This window comes from Pseudochaenichthys georgianus, chromosome 17 (assembly GCF_902827115.2).
Source record: "Pseudochaenichthys georgianus chromosome 17, fPseGeo1.2, whole genome shotgun sequence".
NCBI lineage: Eukaryota > Metazoa > Chordata > Actinopteri > Perciformes > Channichthyidae > Pseudochaenichthys > Pseudochaenichthys georgianus.
This window is the reverse complement of record NC_047519.1, coordinates 40,242,899-40,260,473: the sequence shown is the minus strand read 5'-3', so window position 1 is coordinate 40,260,473 and position 17,575 is coordinate 40,242,899. Positions and strand designations below refer to the sequence as shown.

General features: G+C 40.4%; 1 protein-coding gene across 1 annotated transcript; it reads left to right on the top strand.

Annotated features, from left to right (window-relative positions):
- The first annotated feature begins 303 nt into the window (after positions 1–303).
- Positions 304–10,804, top strand: lactb2 (lactamase, beta 2). The gene is made up of 7 exons (XM_034104524.1): positions 304–528; positions 2,399–2,559; positions 5,066–5,186; positions 7,455–7,633; positions 8,327–8,475; positions 9,540–9,627; positions 9,756–10,804. The coding sequence occupies exons 1-7, from the start codon at positions 407–409 to the stop codon at positions 9,797–9,799; spliced, it is 864 nt and encodes a 287-aa protein (XP_033960415.1). The 5' UTR covers positions 304–406; the 3' UTR covers positions 9,800–10,804.
- Positions 10,805–17,575: the final 6,771 nt, after the last annotated feature.

The following is a 17,575-nucleotide window of genomic DNA, read 5'->3' as shown; positions in this document are numbered from 1 at the left end:
TAGTAATAATGATATCATCTATTTATAATTGTAATGTATATTGTATTTAGACATACATTTAGATTTACAATTTGTTAAAAGAAAAAAAAGTATGTCAATAATTTAGTCTTTGGGAGAAGGGGTGGGATTAATTTTTTCAGATGTGTAATTAGGTAGATAATTTGTTTATATATAATTTGTAAATCACTAATATTTTTGTTTATCAATTTGATACTGCTTACATTTGTACAGTATCATCATTCTCATCAAAATCAAAGACACTTTTATTCTGAAGGCAGCTCTGACGCACACCGGAAGTAAACATTGACCACATGCAGTTTCCGTGATATTTCCTGTTTTCGAGGTTGGACTTTAACCTTATGATTTGTTGTTGTATGTTACGGGTGAGTTAGTATAATCTGCAGGTATGAGTGCAGTGATCCCCCGGATAGAGCAGCTGTCCGCGCGCGTGGTTCGGGTTTTGGGGTGCAACCCGGGACCGATGACCCTGCAGGGAACCAACACTTACCTGGTCGGGACCGGGGAAAGGTGACACCAGTCCACTTGTATTATTCAATTTTTTTTACTCAATTCAATCCTTTATTTTTTGAAAACAACCATTAACGATACAGTTTGGTTTGACGCTCATGCAGCTCATGGAAGATGACGTCTCGCCAAAGTCCATTCACATGTCTCTACATTTAGTGTTTTATTGCATGTAGGGTAAAATCCATTGTTTATAGACCAATACTTAATATGTGTACTGAATTGCAAGACTTTACTGATTATTTCGGCATATATTTAATATAAAAATAACTATAATTTGGAGTGTTTTTTTGGTGGAAATATCACACTAAGTTTTGAAATATACATATTCTTCTGCACAGTTTAAGGCAGGGGTGTCAAACTCAAATACACAGTGGGCCAAAATAAAAAAATGGGTAGGCCTACTTGTCGAGGGCCGGACTGGTTCAATGTTTATTGCAGTTCTAACTTATTGAAATTAACTTATTGCACATATTAAACCTGGAACTAACGAAGCTTAAATTATTGCCTTTAAAAACAACATTAAAAATTAAATAATCAGTTGCATTAATTTCTTATGGCTCTATCTGCAGCTTTTCCGGAGTCATTTCTCATGATTACATTTTTCCACAGGCCAACAACTGCTTCAAAAAAAACAATTTCCCTCAAAGAAAAAACCAAACATGCCCTGTTGTCGCAAGAACAGAAAGCGCAGAAGGAAACGTCCATTGAAACGCAGTGTGCTGCTCTGTGATGCTAGTTCAAGCCAGATACTTGGCATCTCATCTTGGGTGCAAGGTCATCAATGTTTGGGCTCAGGCTCTGAGCTGAGGAAACCCTCAGGGTGTGAAGGTGTGCGTGCAATATACCGGCGGGCCAGATCTAATAGTAATTAGAAATTATCCTGTGGGCAGGGGCGGCGCCAGGGGGTAGCTTGGAGTTGCTATAGTAACTCCAACAATTGGCCTAGCAACGGCTTAGCAACCCCATTGTTTTGTTATGAAAATGTATCTATAGGCCTATGTATACACATTTTCGCGAGATCTATCAGGGGTCGTTGTAATTTAAAGCGCAAACTGTTACTTGGCTAATGTTGTTATAATTCTCAGTATGTGAACACAGATCGAAAATGGAAAGATTTCTCAGAAGTCAGCGTACACGACCGCGATCTCCAACGGAGCCGGTCCAACCCTGCTATCCACAAGGATCCCGAATCGCGGGCCGAAATTAAATCCACCAAGGGCCTGATTTGGCCCCCGGGCCTTGAGTTTGACACATGTGGTTTAAGGGAATCATTTGGGTTATCCTCTCATAAATAGACTACATTGTTTTTCAAATACGCATTTTCTTTTGCAGGTAGTCTAGAGGCAATGCATGAGTTTTATTCTCATAACATATTGTGTACATTACCTTCTTAAATAAACATAATTAGTGCACAATACAAACATCGTGATACCTAAAGTTCAAACACAAATGCATGGGTTAACTGGTATGCAAAGAAAGAAAGAAAGAAAGAAAGCATGGCTAGATATATCGATATTATATCTATATAGCAATTCATGGGTACCAAGTACGTCATTTGAGACTAGATATAGTGTAAGATTTCTAAAATGGCAAATGTATTTTTTCCTGGTTTTGTGATGAACATTTTTGGATTTTGGATTTCTGTGTTTGCTCTGTACCAACTCCTCTATCCACACTAGTGATGATTATTAGTATTATCACAACATCTAAATTGTGATATTTGATCAGAAATATTGTGATTTTTCTCCATATCGCTCTGCTCAGCCTAAATGCATGTATATGGTTAAGACATTGGTGCATATGTATTTGGAAAGCCACTTTTAAAGCTTGTCGGAAAGTATATTCTAATATATGTGTGGTTGTATTTCAGGAGAGTGCTGATAGACACTGGAGAATCAGCTGTTCCTGAATACATCAGCAGTCTGAAGCTCGCTCTGAAACAGTTCAACACCAGCATCCAGGAGATCATCGTCACTCACTGGCACCACGACCACATCGGGGGGGTGGAGGACGTCTGCCGGGACATCACTGGTGAGGACACTTAAATGGGAAATAAGGTCAAATATATTCCCTGCAGCTCTGGTTAAGTTGGTTTGGTTCAGTTTAATGACCTTTCGGCAGAGAGGGCAAAAGTACACACATCCTTTACTCAAGTAGAAGTACAGATACTTGTGTTTAAAAATATTCTAAGTACTGACTAAACTTCTAAGGCTTTGAAATGTACTTCAGTAAAAAGTACCCATAACTAGCAGCTGTTTTAAAGAGTACCTGACCTCCCTTTATATTAACAGAACAATAATGTCATTGTTAGCTAATGAATGTTTCCATGCTGAACAACGGCAACATGACAACGTTTCCATTGGTCCCAGGTACAGGTATTTGAAAGTACAGGTATTTGAGTTCAACATGTAAGAAGTAGAAAGTTCAGGTATTTGTGTTCAACATGTAAGAAGTAGAAAGTACAGGTATTTGTGTTCAACATGTAAGAAGTAGAAAGTACAGGTATTTGAGTTCAACATGTAAGAAGTAGAAAGTACAGGTATTTGAGTTCAACATGTAAGAAGTAGAAAGTACAGGTATTTGAGTTCAACATGTGAGAAGTAGAAAGTACAGGTATTTGAGTTCAACATGTAAGAAGTAGAAAGTACAGGTATTTGAGTTCAACATGTAAGAAGTAGAAAGTACAGGTATTTGTGTTCAACATGTAAGAAGTAGAAAGTACAGGTATTTGGGTTCAACATGTAAGAAGTAGAAAGTACAGGTATTTGAGTTCAACATGTAAGAAGTAGAAAGTTCAGGTATTTGTGTTCAACATGTAAGAAGTAGAAAGTACAGGTATTTGAGTTCAACATGTAAGAAGTAGAAAGTACAGGTATTTGAGTTCAACATGTAAGAAGTAGAAAGTACAGGTATTTGAGTTCAACATGTAAGAAGTAGAAAGTACAGGTATTTGGGTTCAACATGTAAGAAGTAGAAAGTACAGGTATTTGGGTTCAACATGTAAGAAGTAGAAAGTACAGGTATTTGAGTTCAACATGTGAGAAGTAGAAAGTACAGGTATTTGGGTTCAACATATAAGAAGTAGAAAGTACAGGTATTTGGGTTCAACATATAAGAAGTAGAAAGTACAGGTATTTGAGTTCAACATGTGAGAAGTAGAAAGTACAGGTATTTGGGTTCAACATGTAAGAAGTAGAAAGTACAGGTATTTGAGTTCAACATGTAAGAAGTAGAAAGTACAGGTATTTGGGTTCAACATGTAAGAAGTAGAAAGTACAGGTATTTGAGTTCAACATGTAAGAAGTAGAAAAGTACAGGTATTTGAGTTCAACATGTGAGAAGTAGAAAGTACAGGTATTTGTGTTCAACATGTAAGAAGTAGAAAGTACAGGTATTTGAGTTCAACATGTGAGAAGTAGAAAGTACAGGTATTTGGGTTCAACATATAAGAAGTAGAAAGTACAGGTATTTGAGTTCAACATGTAAGAAGTAGAAAGTACAGGTATTTGAGTTCAACATGTGAGAAGTAGAAAGTACAGGTATTTGAGTTCAACATGTGAGAAGTAGAAAGTACAGGTATTTGGGTTCAACATATAAGAAGTAGAAAGTACAGGTATTTGAGTTCAACATGTAAGAAGTAGAAAGTACAGGTATTTGTGTTCAACATGTAAGAAGTAGAAAGTACAGGTATTTGAGTTCAACATGTAAGAAGTCAAAGTAAAAAGTCGTCAGAAAAATAGGTAGTGGAGTAAAGTACTGATACCAGAAGAATGTGCTTAAGTACAGTCACAAAGTATTTGTACTGCACTACTTCCCACCTCTGCCTTTCGGACACTATCAGAGGTGATTTCTCACAGTACAAGTGTGTTTTAATGTCAGTTCGCTTGACCTCACACTTTGTTGCACATCTCAAAACATTATCTTACACTATTTTATCTGTTTATGTCCTATATATATATATATATATATATATATATATATATATATTCATGTTGCGCTGTTGGAGGAGCCTCTGACTTAAGTTTTTCAGTGCCATATCTACACTGTAGCTAATGTGCACATGACAAAAAAAGCCTTGATACTTGAATCTTGAATTGATTCATCTTTACAACTGTATCTAGACGTCACCAAAAATAAAACCCTTCTACTTTTGTGTGTGTGTGTGTGTGTGTGTGTGTGTGTGTGTGTGTGTGTGTGTGTGTGTGTGTGTGTGTGTGTGTGTGTGTGTGTGTGTGGTGTGTGTGTGTGTGTGTGTGTGTGTGTGTGTGTGTGTGTGTGTGTGTGTGTGTGTGTGTGTGTGTGTGTGTGTGTGTGTGTGTGTGTGTGTGTGTGTGTGTGTGTGTGTGTGTGTGTGTGTGTGTGTTTGTTTTTGAAAAAATGAGTGGGGATGAAGTATTAATTGGTACTATTTCATTTAAGTCAAATTTTGTTGCCATTGAATGTCTTGGTGTCATGAAATCTTGAATGTCATGTCCTTTAACTCATCCTGTTAAAAAAAGAACATGATACAGATATTTCTCTGTTTCTCCGCCTGCAGGTTCTGAGGTCCGAGTCAGCAAACTGCCTCGCTCCAGCCAGGTCACAGAAACAGCCGGAAACAAAAGCCTTACTTATCTGAAAGACGGAGATGTCGTCCAGACCGAAGGCGCCACACTGAAGTCAGTTCACTTTATATACAAGTTATATTAGGAGTTTTTTAAACCGGCAGGACTTTGAGTAGCTTTGCAGGAAGTGAAAACACACTGTGATTTATATGCACTAAGGTTATCGTTTAATAAAAATCATTGCTCCAAGTAAAGATATGTTGAAGAGATAAGTGTGCAAGATTAACGACATCATGTGTGTGACATGTATTTGTATTTAATAACAAACCATATCATGGCTTATTTTTTTATTATTATTATTCATCAATTAATGTATTTTTTATATATATATCTTTAAAGGGTAATATGTCATTCGCTAAATTGTTCTTTCTTTTTTGTACACTAATATAATATTTTTAAATTTGAAAGAAAATTGCTTTTAATGTTGTTTACATTTTGCGGCAGAACGTATGTTCCAAAGTCACCCTAAAAACTAATTATAATCTAAATAATCATTAGAAACATAAATCAAATCGAAATGTATTATAGCCTCAAATCACAAGCAATGCCTCAACGGGCTGTACAGAACAAACACAAAATACAAACGTCATAGCATAACAATTATAAAAACATGAGACAACAACATAGATCAGGGGTGTCAGACTCAAATACACAGTGGGCCAAAATAAAAAAAATGGGTACTAGTCGATAGGGCTGTCCCGAATACCATTTTTCGGGCTCCGGATATTAGGTAGTAATCAGCAGCGAATATTCTGCCCGCCGGGGGGGGGGGGGGGGGCGACGGCCCGCTGTTTGTGTTAAAGATACAGTGGAAGAATACAATTCAAAACATATTAGTAATCAGCAGCGAACCGCTTCAACTCGTGTATTTCGGTGCATTCATTTAGTTCTTCTACAGTATTGTTGTTTTATGGTTATTTGTTAACGTAACCCAATTTGTGTTCTTTGAAATTGAAAGGGATATCGCATTGTGTTTGTTACTTTCGTTGCAGTTGTATATGTCTTAAGTATAATTTGGCTTGGCTTCCTATTTATGGACAGCTTTTATTTTGAAGGAGAGGTAGCGCTGTTGACAGGAAGTTGTTGTTTCTTTGGAAACACACACATTTACACACGGCATCTATTGCACGTCTGTCCGTCCTGGGAGAGGGATCCCTCCTCTGCTGCTCTCCCTGAGGTTTCTCCCATGTTCCCTTAAACTGGGGGTTTTCTCTGGAAGTTTTTCCTTGTCCACTGTGAGGGTCTAAGGACAGAGGGTCTAAGGACAGAGGGTCTAAGGACAGAGGGTCTAAGGACAGAGGGTGTCGTATTGTCATACTGATATTCTGTACAAACTGTGAAGTCCACTGAGACAAATGTAACATTTGTGATATTGGGCTATATAAATAAACATTGATTGATTGATTGGAAACAACGTGAGGGAGATCAATGGAGAAAAGTCATATCTACATATAAAGACGGAGAAAGTAAACGATAACGTTTATGGTTAAGTGTTGGCACCCCCCGAAGAGGCATAAGCTCTTACGTTGATATTGGAGATTTCAATAAATTCAATTTGAAGAAAAAAACGGGAACAAAACGAATATCCGAATAACGAAATTGAAACCCGAATAGTACTCCAACGAACGGATATTCGGGTACAGCCCTACTAGTCGAGGGCCGAACTGGTTCAATGTTTATTGCAGAACTTATTGAAATGAACTTATTGCACATATTAAACCTGGAACTAACAAAGCTTAAATTATTGCCTATAAAAACAACATTAAATAATCAGTTGCATTAATTTCTTATGGCTCTATCTGCAGCTTCTCCAGAGTCATTTCTCATGAGTACATTTCCCCACAGGCCAACAGCAGCTTCAACAAAACATTTCCCTCAAAGAGAAACCAAACATGCCCTGTTGTCGTGAGAGAGAAAGTGCAGAAGGAAGCATCCATTAAACTCAGTGTGCTGCTCTGAGATGCTAGCTCAGATACTTGGCGTCTCATCTCGGGTGCAAGGTCATCAATGTTTGGGGTCCGGCTCTGAGCGGAGGAGACCCTCAGGATGGAGTGAAGGTGTGCGTGCAATATACCGGCGGGCCAGATCTAATAGAAATTAGAAATGATCCTGCGGGCCGAAATTAAATCCACGGCGGGCCTGATTTGGCCCCCGGGCCTCGAGTTTGACACAAAACTCAAAATACAGGACATCCCAGTGAAATGCCCCACTACAAAGCAACACCATGCGAAAGGTTAAACCCCAGGAAGACAGAGGACAGTATTGTATATTGGACTGATGTCCCGCTCAGATAACAACATTCAGAGATGTCTTTTTTCCCAGAGTGCTTTTCACCCCGGGTCACTCCGACGACCACATGGCTCTGCTGCTGCAGGAGGAGCGCTCTCTGTTCTCTGGAGACTGCATCCTGGGAGAGGGCACCGCCGTGTTCGAGGACCTGTTCGACTACATGAAGTCTCTGAACGTCCTGCTGCTCTCCCAGGCCGACTGCATCTACCCCGGTGAGGGAGAACTCACCGTGTGTATTAAGTCACGTTAGGTTTTACTACACGTTTATCACGGCTAACTATGGATGAGTGTCGTCTTTTAATGTCGCTTCTTTGAGGCATTCGATCACCTCTCCTCAGGTCCTTCGGAGCAAATGGTACACTTTGCTAACTACTTGGGATGAGACTTTCTCTTTTATAGTTGAATCAGAATACTTTATTTGTCCTGGGGGAAACTGGGTTAGTACGAACATTTGAAATATAAGATATATTTACGAACACAAATAAAGAATTTCAAGCCAGAATGTAGAATAAAACGATAAAATAACTTTTAAACGTAAGAAGTTGAAATAAAATGTCCAATTAAAAAAAAATAAAATGTAATAATATATATTGTATTGTTGTTGAATTTGTTAAGTCAATCTCCCGTGGGAGTGGGGGAATGAAGATGAACTGAACTCAACAACAAAAAAGTAACGATATTATTATTGCAATACCTGTAGTAAATAAAATGCATTTGGTCTCTTCTTTTGCAAATGAATTACTCTCAAAGTATAAATTCCAGGAGTCGAAGACAGAATCTTTCACCGTCATATCACAACAAAGAAATAAGTCCCTGGAATGAACAACAGAAGCCATCAGTCAGGCTGACGCTTCGTTGCGTGCAGTCTTCCAGATGTTGAAATGAACCCCTGCTGTTCTCCGCAGGTCACGGCCCCGTGGTGCAGGACGCGGCCTCTAAGATCAGACACTACATCAGCCACCGAGCCCAGAGAGAGCAGCAGGTCCTGGGGGCCATCCAGCAGGGAGAGGGCGCATCCTTCTCCTCCATGGAGCTCGTCAAGATCGTCTATAAGGTCGGGACGGACACTATAATAGAATAAAGCTTTATTTATACAGCACTTTTCATACGACACATGCAGCTCAAAGCGCTTTACGAAATGACACGTCACAAGTTAAAAACAAACATGAAATTCCCCTCAGATTATTTGATAAGAACTTTAAAAGGTACATGCAGCAAAATATAACGTTTTATCAGGTTAATAGACACAAGGAGGTAAGATGTATGATAATACAAATAATGGTTTCTCTTCGACAGATAAGACACAAGACAACTGAATCGACGCAACACTATACGACATGATAGGATAATACTTTACTGTCAGATCAGGCTTTGCTTGATTGAAGCAGGCAAACAAATCGCTGAAGGCTGTATGTTGAAGACAAGTATTGGACCTGGATTTAATCTGAATGTAAGTTTAGGATTAGCTGGAGCACAAAGAGTGCTTCAGTCTCTAACCCAGGGACGTCAGACTCAAGGCATCCGGCCCGCAAGAGCTTGCAAAAATATAATCGTTTATTATACGGTTACGTGCCGCTTTACAGAAGCACGTTGCCCATAAACTACATGTCCCACAATGCATCTCATTGTGTGCCATGCGCACTGAAGAGACTCGTACTTGCCCTCGAGTTCTGCTTTCAGACGTAGTTAATCATGAAGTTATTACCCTATCCGATAATAATCCAATGCAGAGGCAGTAATGTAATATTATACATTATTTTATATATATTATGTATTTATATATGTATATTCATATTGTCTTAAAGTTACAACCGGCCCTTGACTCGTCACTCCAGGCGGGTACTTTGTTCAGCCTGTAGTCATTATACTACACCTTGAGTTAATGTGGAATATTGCAAAGTTATCTTCTCTGTTTCGTGGCATCCGCACTGGATAGAAATGCAATCAGAAAGTTCCTTTTTTAAATACAAAGTAAACACATGAAAGTAGACACCAATGCTAGGACAGGTCCATGGAAGGGTCCCGTGGTCTGCAGGCGATCAAACAACCCAGCTACTCGTCTGAGTACATTGAGGAGGTCAGAAGTTTGACGCATTCTTCTTCCCGCTTCCTGCCCAGGACACTCCCGAACACCTGCACAGAGCGGCTAACGTGAACCTGGTGCATCACTTAAAGAAACTGGAGAAAGAGGGCAAGATCAGCCTGGGTATGCAGCTCTTAAATCTTACAGCATCCGTTTGGTGTGTGAACATTACAATGAGTAAAAGGTGTGTATACATCGAGTGTGTTGTTGTTGATGCTCTGCACTCACAAGTGTACTTGTTCTTTCCTCAGTGAATGAATCTTCACAGAACATCAAATGGAGAAGTAACCTGTGATGTCCTTGGGCGCCATGAAGACACTATTTTAAATGTAATATTTGGTAAGGATGAGGAATATTCAGCTGAATGATATATCCTCCTTTTCAATCAAAAGTAACCTGATCAATGGCCTCAGATGCCGATAGATCAGGGATGGAGGTCACAGTCGATGCCTTGGATGTTTCCTGAGCATCCAGACCATTAACACACACTCACCTGGACTGAGCTGATGTATTAAGGTATATATGTGTCTGTAAGTCAGGTGCATTTGGCTAGTGGGAACATGGAAAAGTAGACGCAGTTGCACCGAATAATATTGCTTATTTTCCGTCTTCCTTGGTAGAATTTTCCCCGAGTTTCGTCTCTCAGGAAGCACTTTTTTGTTGACATTAAATGTGAGTGTCGACTGTAACGGATGTCTTCTAAAAATCGATATATTTAAATCCAAAGCAGCACTTAGATACGTTTCTTTTTCATATGCTCTCACCTTTTAAAAAGTTGTATTAAATCTGTTCTCTTTCTCGAAAAATGAAGCACCCGTTCTACAAGTGACGCTATTCCTCAGTCAGTCGCTAGGTGGCAGTATCCGCTAATACTTTTATTGGGCAGAACTTTGATTTTACACTTACTGTAACATAACACTTTACAAATATGTTGTGGATGATAAAGAAAGATGTAGAAATGGTGTGGTGGAGAGATTGTTGGCTACTACAGTGATGTTGTATTTTCTGATGAATAAAACTGTGCATTTTCGATAGTAATGCGATCATCATTAGGGATATGTTTTTAGATGAATGAATAATACATGTGCACATCTGAATGTGATCTCATATCGTCGTCGTGATGGTGACGCAGTGTTCCTCTGATCAGATATTCTGCGTTGACCTGTGCTCGACCTCTCATCTGCTCCCGCGTCCACAGCTCGGACACAATCTGATGTGTGGGGATGTGTAATAGATACACACCGAGTTTTGACTGTCGGATCACTCACTGTAGATTGTCTACATAAACTGCTCAACTTGACCACTCGTAATAAATGACCACAATGCATTAATCCTGTAGAATAAAACATCTGGTATTTTAGAGTGGTTCTGATGATCAATAAGAAGTCAACTTGTCAAACAAAGTGAACAGTAAGAATACCTACTTGTGCTTTACGTCAGTATTTCAATTTGTAATGCTACATTAAAATATAGAATGTGATGCAGTGTTGTGTTCTATATTATGCACAGTAGCTACACATAAAGTTAAAGTAGGTCTACATTGACAACATACACATACAAAAAAATCTCCATTTGTTTAGGTTGGGTGAAAGAGCTGTCAGAGAGAGAGAGAGAGAGAGAGAGAATGGCACTGAGCTCTGCAGAGGGGTAATGAGATGAGTGGAGGTGGCGGTGATGGAGGAGGGGGGGGGGGGCTGTGAAGATAAACAGCCGAGAGAGGAGCGTCTGAGCTGGAGGAACATGGCGGCTCCGGCCCTGGACGCCTCCACCGCTTCGTCCCTCTGACCGACACACACACTCACTCACTCACTCACTCACCCCGTCGACAGACACACACTTTACGCACCGTATGGCTCCACAACTCTCCGGTAAGTTTCCTGTCTTTATCCAACTGGACCCCCGTTACTCTTTTAATCCCACCCTTTACAAGTAACGGTAGTATTTATGTGTTTAAAGTGATTTGAAGCACACTTTGTGGAGCAAATCCACCCCTCGTTATATTAAGTGGTGTATTTAGAATATTATAGGGTTAATACGTTGGGAAATAACGTTGCTATCGACCGGCTTGTTTTGGAGCAGGTTTTTTTTAAAGCCTTTTCTATGAACTGTACACGAGGATACACGTTCAGGCTTGTTATTTTGGGGTAATTAATATTACAGAACCGGGTTTTTATGTCTTATTATTATATAATTATCGCTAAAAGCTCTTCCTGATAAACAGAAGCTGTGGGCTTATGGGAAACGCGGAGCTTCAACCGTTTGATGTTTTTAAAGTAGATTTTCCTCCCGAAATATAAACCTTGATCGAGTTCACAAGTGTGTATGTGATTAATATTAATATATATTAGTTTAACTTTGAAATATTTGACTTATTCGCGGTTGATATTCCTCGCACTTCCTCAACCAACTCAAGCGTCAAGTGGAATTAATGCGGTCACGTTTTTTTATTTCAAAATAAAATGATTTTGAAATGTAGTTTCTTATGTGATACCATTACATACATTTCAGATTGCCAGATAGTTTATTATATGTTGTTTCCAATACACTAACATGTAGCATTTTGTTCTGTTGAAGCTGTCAAAGAGGCATTTTCAGTCAGATTGTCTTCTTAGATTTTATTTTGAAAACTGATCTAGTCAGCGTCCGGTTTTATGTTGGTTTATTATTCATGCGAGCTTGACCTAGTTTATCAGATATCAGTGAAGAGACGTACTGTACTCCTCAAAATATATACATTCTTTATTAAATTAAAGAATGTGTACACATTTAATTAAATATCAAACAATAATAGAAAGTAATTCTGGTCAAAAAAAATATTATTCCCTACTCCATGTTATCCCAATGGAATACAAGCAGGAGGAACATATGCTAAAGTCTATGCTGGGGAAATATACATTGCATAGCAGCTGCTGGACAACAATTGACATACAATGCGTTTCTGTTAATAAAGTTATTCAAGTCTTTCTGAAAGGAGCCACAGTCAGGGATTGCAAACGTAATGCACCGTAAACTCTGTGTTGCCTGGGGTATTTTATTTTGAAAAAGAAATACATCTATTTAATAATTCTGTGAGTATTTATAAGTGGCATGTGCTGCAGGGCTGTGAGTTAACTAGCTGCACACGTTTACACAGAATAAGAGCACGTGTATTTGTACTAGATAACAGTTGCAGAATCAGGAACGTGTTTTTATTTGTTGTTGTGCCGGTTACCCCGTGTTGCTGTTGTTATGTTACTGGAGGGAACCTGTACGTTTGCCTACGTGACAGGTGTCATCTGACTCCGCGGGATATGTTATATTTGAGGGCTGGACTCAGGATCCTTTCTGCTCTTTCCTGCACCAAAGTGAACTTTGAAAAGGATTGCAACGTGTCCGCGAGCTTCTGTTATTTCTGCAGTCTGTTTTCCTAAAGGTTTAAGGGTGTTGTCACGCTGCTGCACACGCCTGTAACGTGACACACACGACGTGCATGCTTGCATGTTGTGTTCAAGGATCCACCTGGATTTGTTTTTCATTGTTTCTGCTTTATCATAATTGAGCAAACTCTGCTTTCTTGTGATGTGTCTGGTTGATTTTCAGTATGTTTCAATACTACCCTTATAGTGCTGCAGCAAGAGTGCAGGAATGTACTTAAGTCCAAGATCTTAACATGAGATTGGCAGCTTGCCCAGCGAGGGATCCTTAGTGGCTTGAATTCACTCAACCACGTGAGGGCTCAAATAATGCCCTGACCAATGACAACAGGAGGAGGAGGAAGAGGAGGAAGAGGAGGAGGAGGAGGAGGAGGAGGAGGAGGAGGAGGAGGAGGAGGAGGAGGAAGGGCAGAGCTTGACTGTGCAGTCCTTCGTACCAGGTTTCGCTGCAGCTCTTATCCTCATCTAGAGAAACACAAACATGCTACTGTCCACAATCTTTCCCTCTAAAAAGCGTTTGACTTTTTCCTTATTTTGTACATTTTCCCGCAGCAATTTAAAGGTTTTATTTGTCGCAAGCTCCTCCAACAATATAATATACTTAACATACAAGTAAGTTCCAGGATTCATATCAAACAGAATGTCAAATGAAATACTTTAGAGTAGAAACTGTGTACTGTTATAATATATACATGTTTGGACATAAGGACAAGAAAGAGCTTCACCTATTTTAGTGTTGTAGTTTCTGATCTCCTGCTTCCTCACACTAACTGGTTATTACCAAGGTGTGTGTGTGTTCACGTTCACTTCAAATGTGGTTGTTGATGTCTGGCTCTTCTCACTGCCACCAACTTATCAGACACACACACACACACACACACACACACACACACACACACACACACACACACACACACACACACACACACACACACACACACACACACACACACACACACACACACTCTCTCTCTCTGCCACCTGGCTCTGTGTCACGTAGCAGAGACAGTCGTCTTCCAGGTCTGATCCTCCTGAGACCAAGTGCTCTAATTAACCAGCCACACACACACACACACACACACACACACACACACACACACACACACACACACACACACACACACACACACACACACACACACACACACACACACACACACACACACACACACACACACACACACACACACACACACACACACATACCATGTATACATCACTTCAGGGGACATTACATTGACTTACATGCATTTCCTGGAGACTTATCCTAACCTTAACCATAACCAACACATGCCTAACCCTAACCAAGTCTTCACCCTAAAAGTAATGATCCCCCTTATGGGGACCTCCAATTTGTCCCCATAAGGGAGGCGAGTCCCCACACGTGACTGTGTAAACAGATTTAGGTCCCCACAAGTATAGTAATGCTAGGCCACACACACACACACACACACACACACACACACACACACACACACACACACACACACACACACACACACACACACACACACACACACACACACACACACACACACACACACACACACACACACACACACACACACACACAGCTCTGTCTGAAAGCTTCCTGTAGAGTCTGAATACCATAATTACTGTAATATTCACCCAGCACGATGTATCTGTAGTGGGAGGGTTTCTGTGTAAACTGCAGTCTATTGGGTCGCATCTTTTCAAACTCCTCTATTTGTTTGGGAACCACATTTATCAAGACACAGTAAAAGCTGCCCTTATACATTTTTGTCCAAACCAGCATTTCGTTGTGACTCTATTCTAATCATCTTGAAATGTGTATGCACTCGTATCAGAAACTCTGTGAGGGGGAACTGTAGTTACAGCTCAAATTGAGGAAAGAGGACATTGAAAACGTATTTTTTAATCTTATGCAGTGACCTTTTTTACCAGTAGCCTGAGGGTGGAAGCTCTCACTGAACCTCATCGTATCCGGTAACTTCTTCTTGACTTGGCATTCTTCCTGGTTGGTTGGGATCACATTTAAATGATTGTCCTAGTCGTTCATGCAGCACTTGTTGTAAATATCCTTTAGGCAGGGTGGAGACGAACAATCACTCATTGGAGGGCCTTGAGGTCTTCTTCAAAGCTGTTTCCGTACCAAGAAGTAATGGCGTGGAAATATGGACAATTCCACCAACGTGTCTGAGGTGAAACGGTTTCTGCTTTGCTTTTCTCGCGACTGAGTCATAATGCAATCCCAAGGTTAGTCTCTTATGGCGCGTTTCCACTGCAGCGGGTAGCTCGCTTTAAGCGTGCCGAGCCGTGCGGGGCCCGTTTTTGGTTGTGTTTCCACTTGGCCTAGTACCGGCTAGCGGGTCCTAATTCACAGTTTTTCTGGCCCCATAAAATCGTGGTTCTAGGGCCAGGAACAACCAGGCTGAGTCGGGCTGAGTATGCTAAACTAGAGAGAGAATTGCTGGCAAGGGGGCTACAACTACAACAACATGAACATATTTGACCGTGATTAAATTGTAATACACGTTTCAAAATGATGCCGAAGTAACAACACACTGATACCGGTTAGTAAAAACCATGAATTAGTGCTTTGACAAGTCTGCAGACAGACGGCAGAGAAACACCCTTTTAAAATGCGTGCTTTCTGAATGGAGACCGGCTAAGCTAACGTTATATATGCTCCGACCGTCCACACTCACAACAACGGCCTACAGACATAAATAACCCAGCGACTGTATCCTCCATGACACAGGCAGTCTGTGGTTTGTACTTGTTTAACTTCTGTCTAGTTTCTGAACAGATATGAGGAGCTGTGAGCTCTGAGTGCTAAGAGCTAACGGCTGTGTTGTTTTTCTGGGGCTCTCATTGAAGATGACGTCACGGCTCCGCCTACACTGCGTTACTATAGTAACTACCCCAGTTCCTAAACTGTAATGGAAGCGCAGCATTAAAGTGAGCCGGGCCTAATAAGGCCTAACCAAACCGAGCGAGGCCTGCAGTGGAAACACGCCATTAGAGATGTGAAAACTAAGGTAATTGAATCTTCCACTGCATTTAGGACCTCTCGGTGTTAACGGCAATGTAGCTTCTTCCCGAAGTCCACTCTCAGCTCCTTGGTCTTGTTTAGGAGAAGGCTGCAGTCCTGACGCAAGCTTGATATGCCCTCTATTTCCTTATGGTTGGCCCTTTTTTTTAAATTGTGTTCTGTGATCAGGCCAAGCAGAACTGTGTCGTATGCAAACGTGGTAAGGCAAGGCAAGGCAATTTTATTTATATAGCACTTTTAAGCACGTTTGGCGATTCAAAGTGCTTTACAGATTCAAAGCAAACGACATTTAAGAACAAATACAGCACAAATACATTATTAAAAAGGCATTTTAAAAACAGGCATAATAAGCATGTGATTATGGTGATGGTGTTGCAGTCAAAATTGTCTATAGGGAGTTAATCAGGGGACTTAATACACAGCCCTGTGGTGCTCCGGTGTTTAAAATAAAGGTTGAAGAAGTGTCTCTGTACACCCTTTAATTATCACCAGAAGTTAAAGGAATCGAATGCACCGTGAGATTTCTAATCCGAGGTATTCGGGTTTTGTGACGAGCCTGCAAAAAACGATGGTAGTAGCTAGCCATTGCTATTTACCATGCACAATCACCCCTAGCCCTAAGAAAAACACCGGTTTACTTTAGTAGCTAGCCAATGAAAATGTTAAAACAACTAAATAGAAAGTTTTGTTTTACTTGCAACTCAAATGTTGGCTGCTTTAATCTGCGAAACTGGTGTCTCCAAGGTTTTGTGAGAAACCAATATACATATGGCATCAAGACAACTCTGTTTCCATTGGCCAAAGGTCAATAAAGATGTATCTGTGTGCCGCACAATGTGGGTGGGATATTAGGGCTGTACCCGAATATCCGAATATTCGTTCGTTGGAGTACTATTGGGGTTTCAATTTCGTTATTCGGATATTCGTATTTATTTATTTTTTTCGTTTTTTTGAAAATTGAATTTATTGAAATCTCCAATATCAACGTAAGAGCTTGTGCCTCTTCGGGGGCTGCTAACACTTAACCATAAACTTTATTGTTTACTTTCTCCGTCTTTATATGTAGATATGACTTTTCTCCGTTCATCTCCGTCACCTTTATTCCACAGCAACAACAACTTCCTGTCGACAGCGCTAACTCTCCTTCAAAATTAAAGCATGTCCATAAAAAATAGGAAGCCAAGTAGTGTTAATTTCGTTGTCTAAAACTATGACGAAATATGTTCGTCAACAACCTTTTTTTCCATGACGAAAACGAGACGATGACGAGACGGCACCGACGGCAGTAAACAATAACTGTAACGAAATCATCATGCAATATCGTTGACGAAAAGTGACCAGATGAAAATGTAGTTTACTAAATAAAAACTATGCCAAAATCTCTCTTTACTTTCGTTTACGAAAAATGAGGAGACGAAATATTATCAAAGATAACGTTACATCTCTGATAGTCAGTTTTTCTCCCAGCAGTTCCATTTCCGGTGCTGCGGCAGGGAAGCAGCTGTGTGTTGGTGCTGCGGCAGGGCAGCAGCTGTGTGTGTCGGTGCTGCGGCAGGGCAGCAGCTGTGTGTGTCGGTGCTGCGGCAGGGCAGCAGCTGTGTGTCGGTGCTGCGGCAGGGCA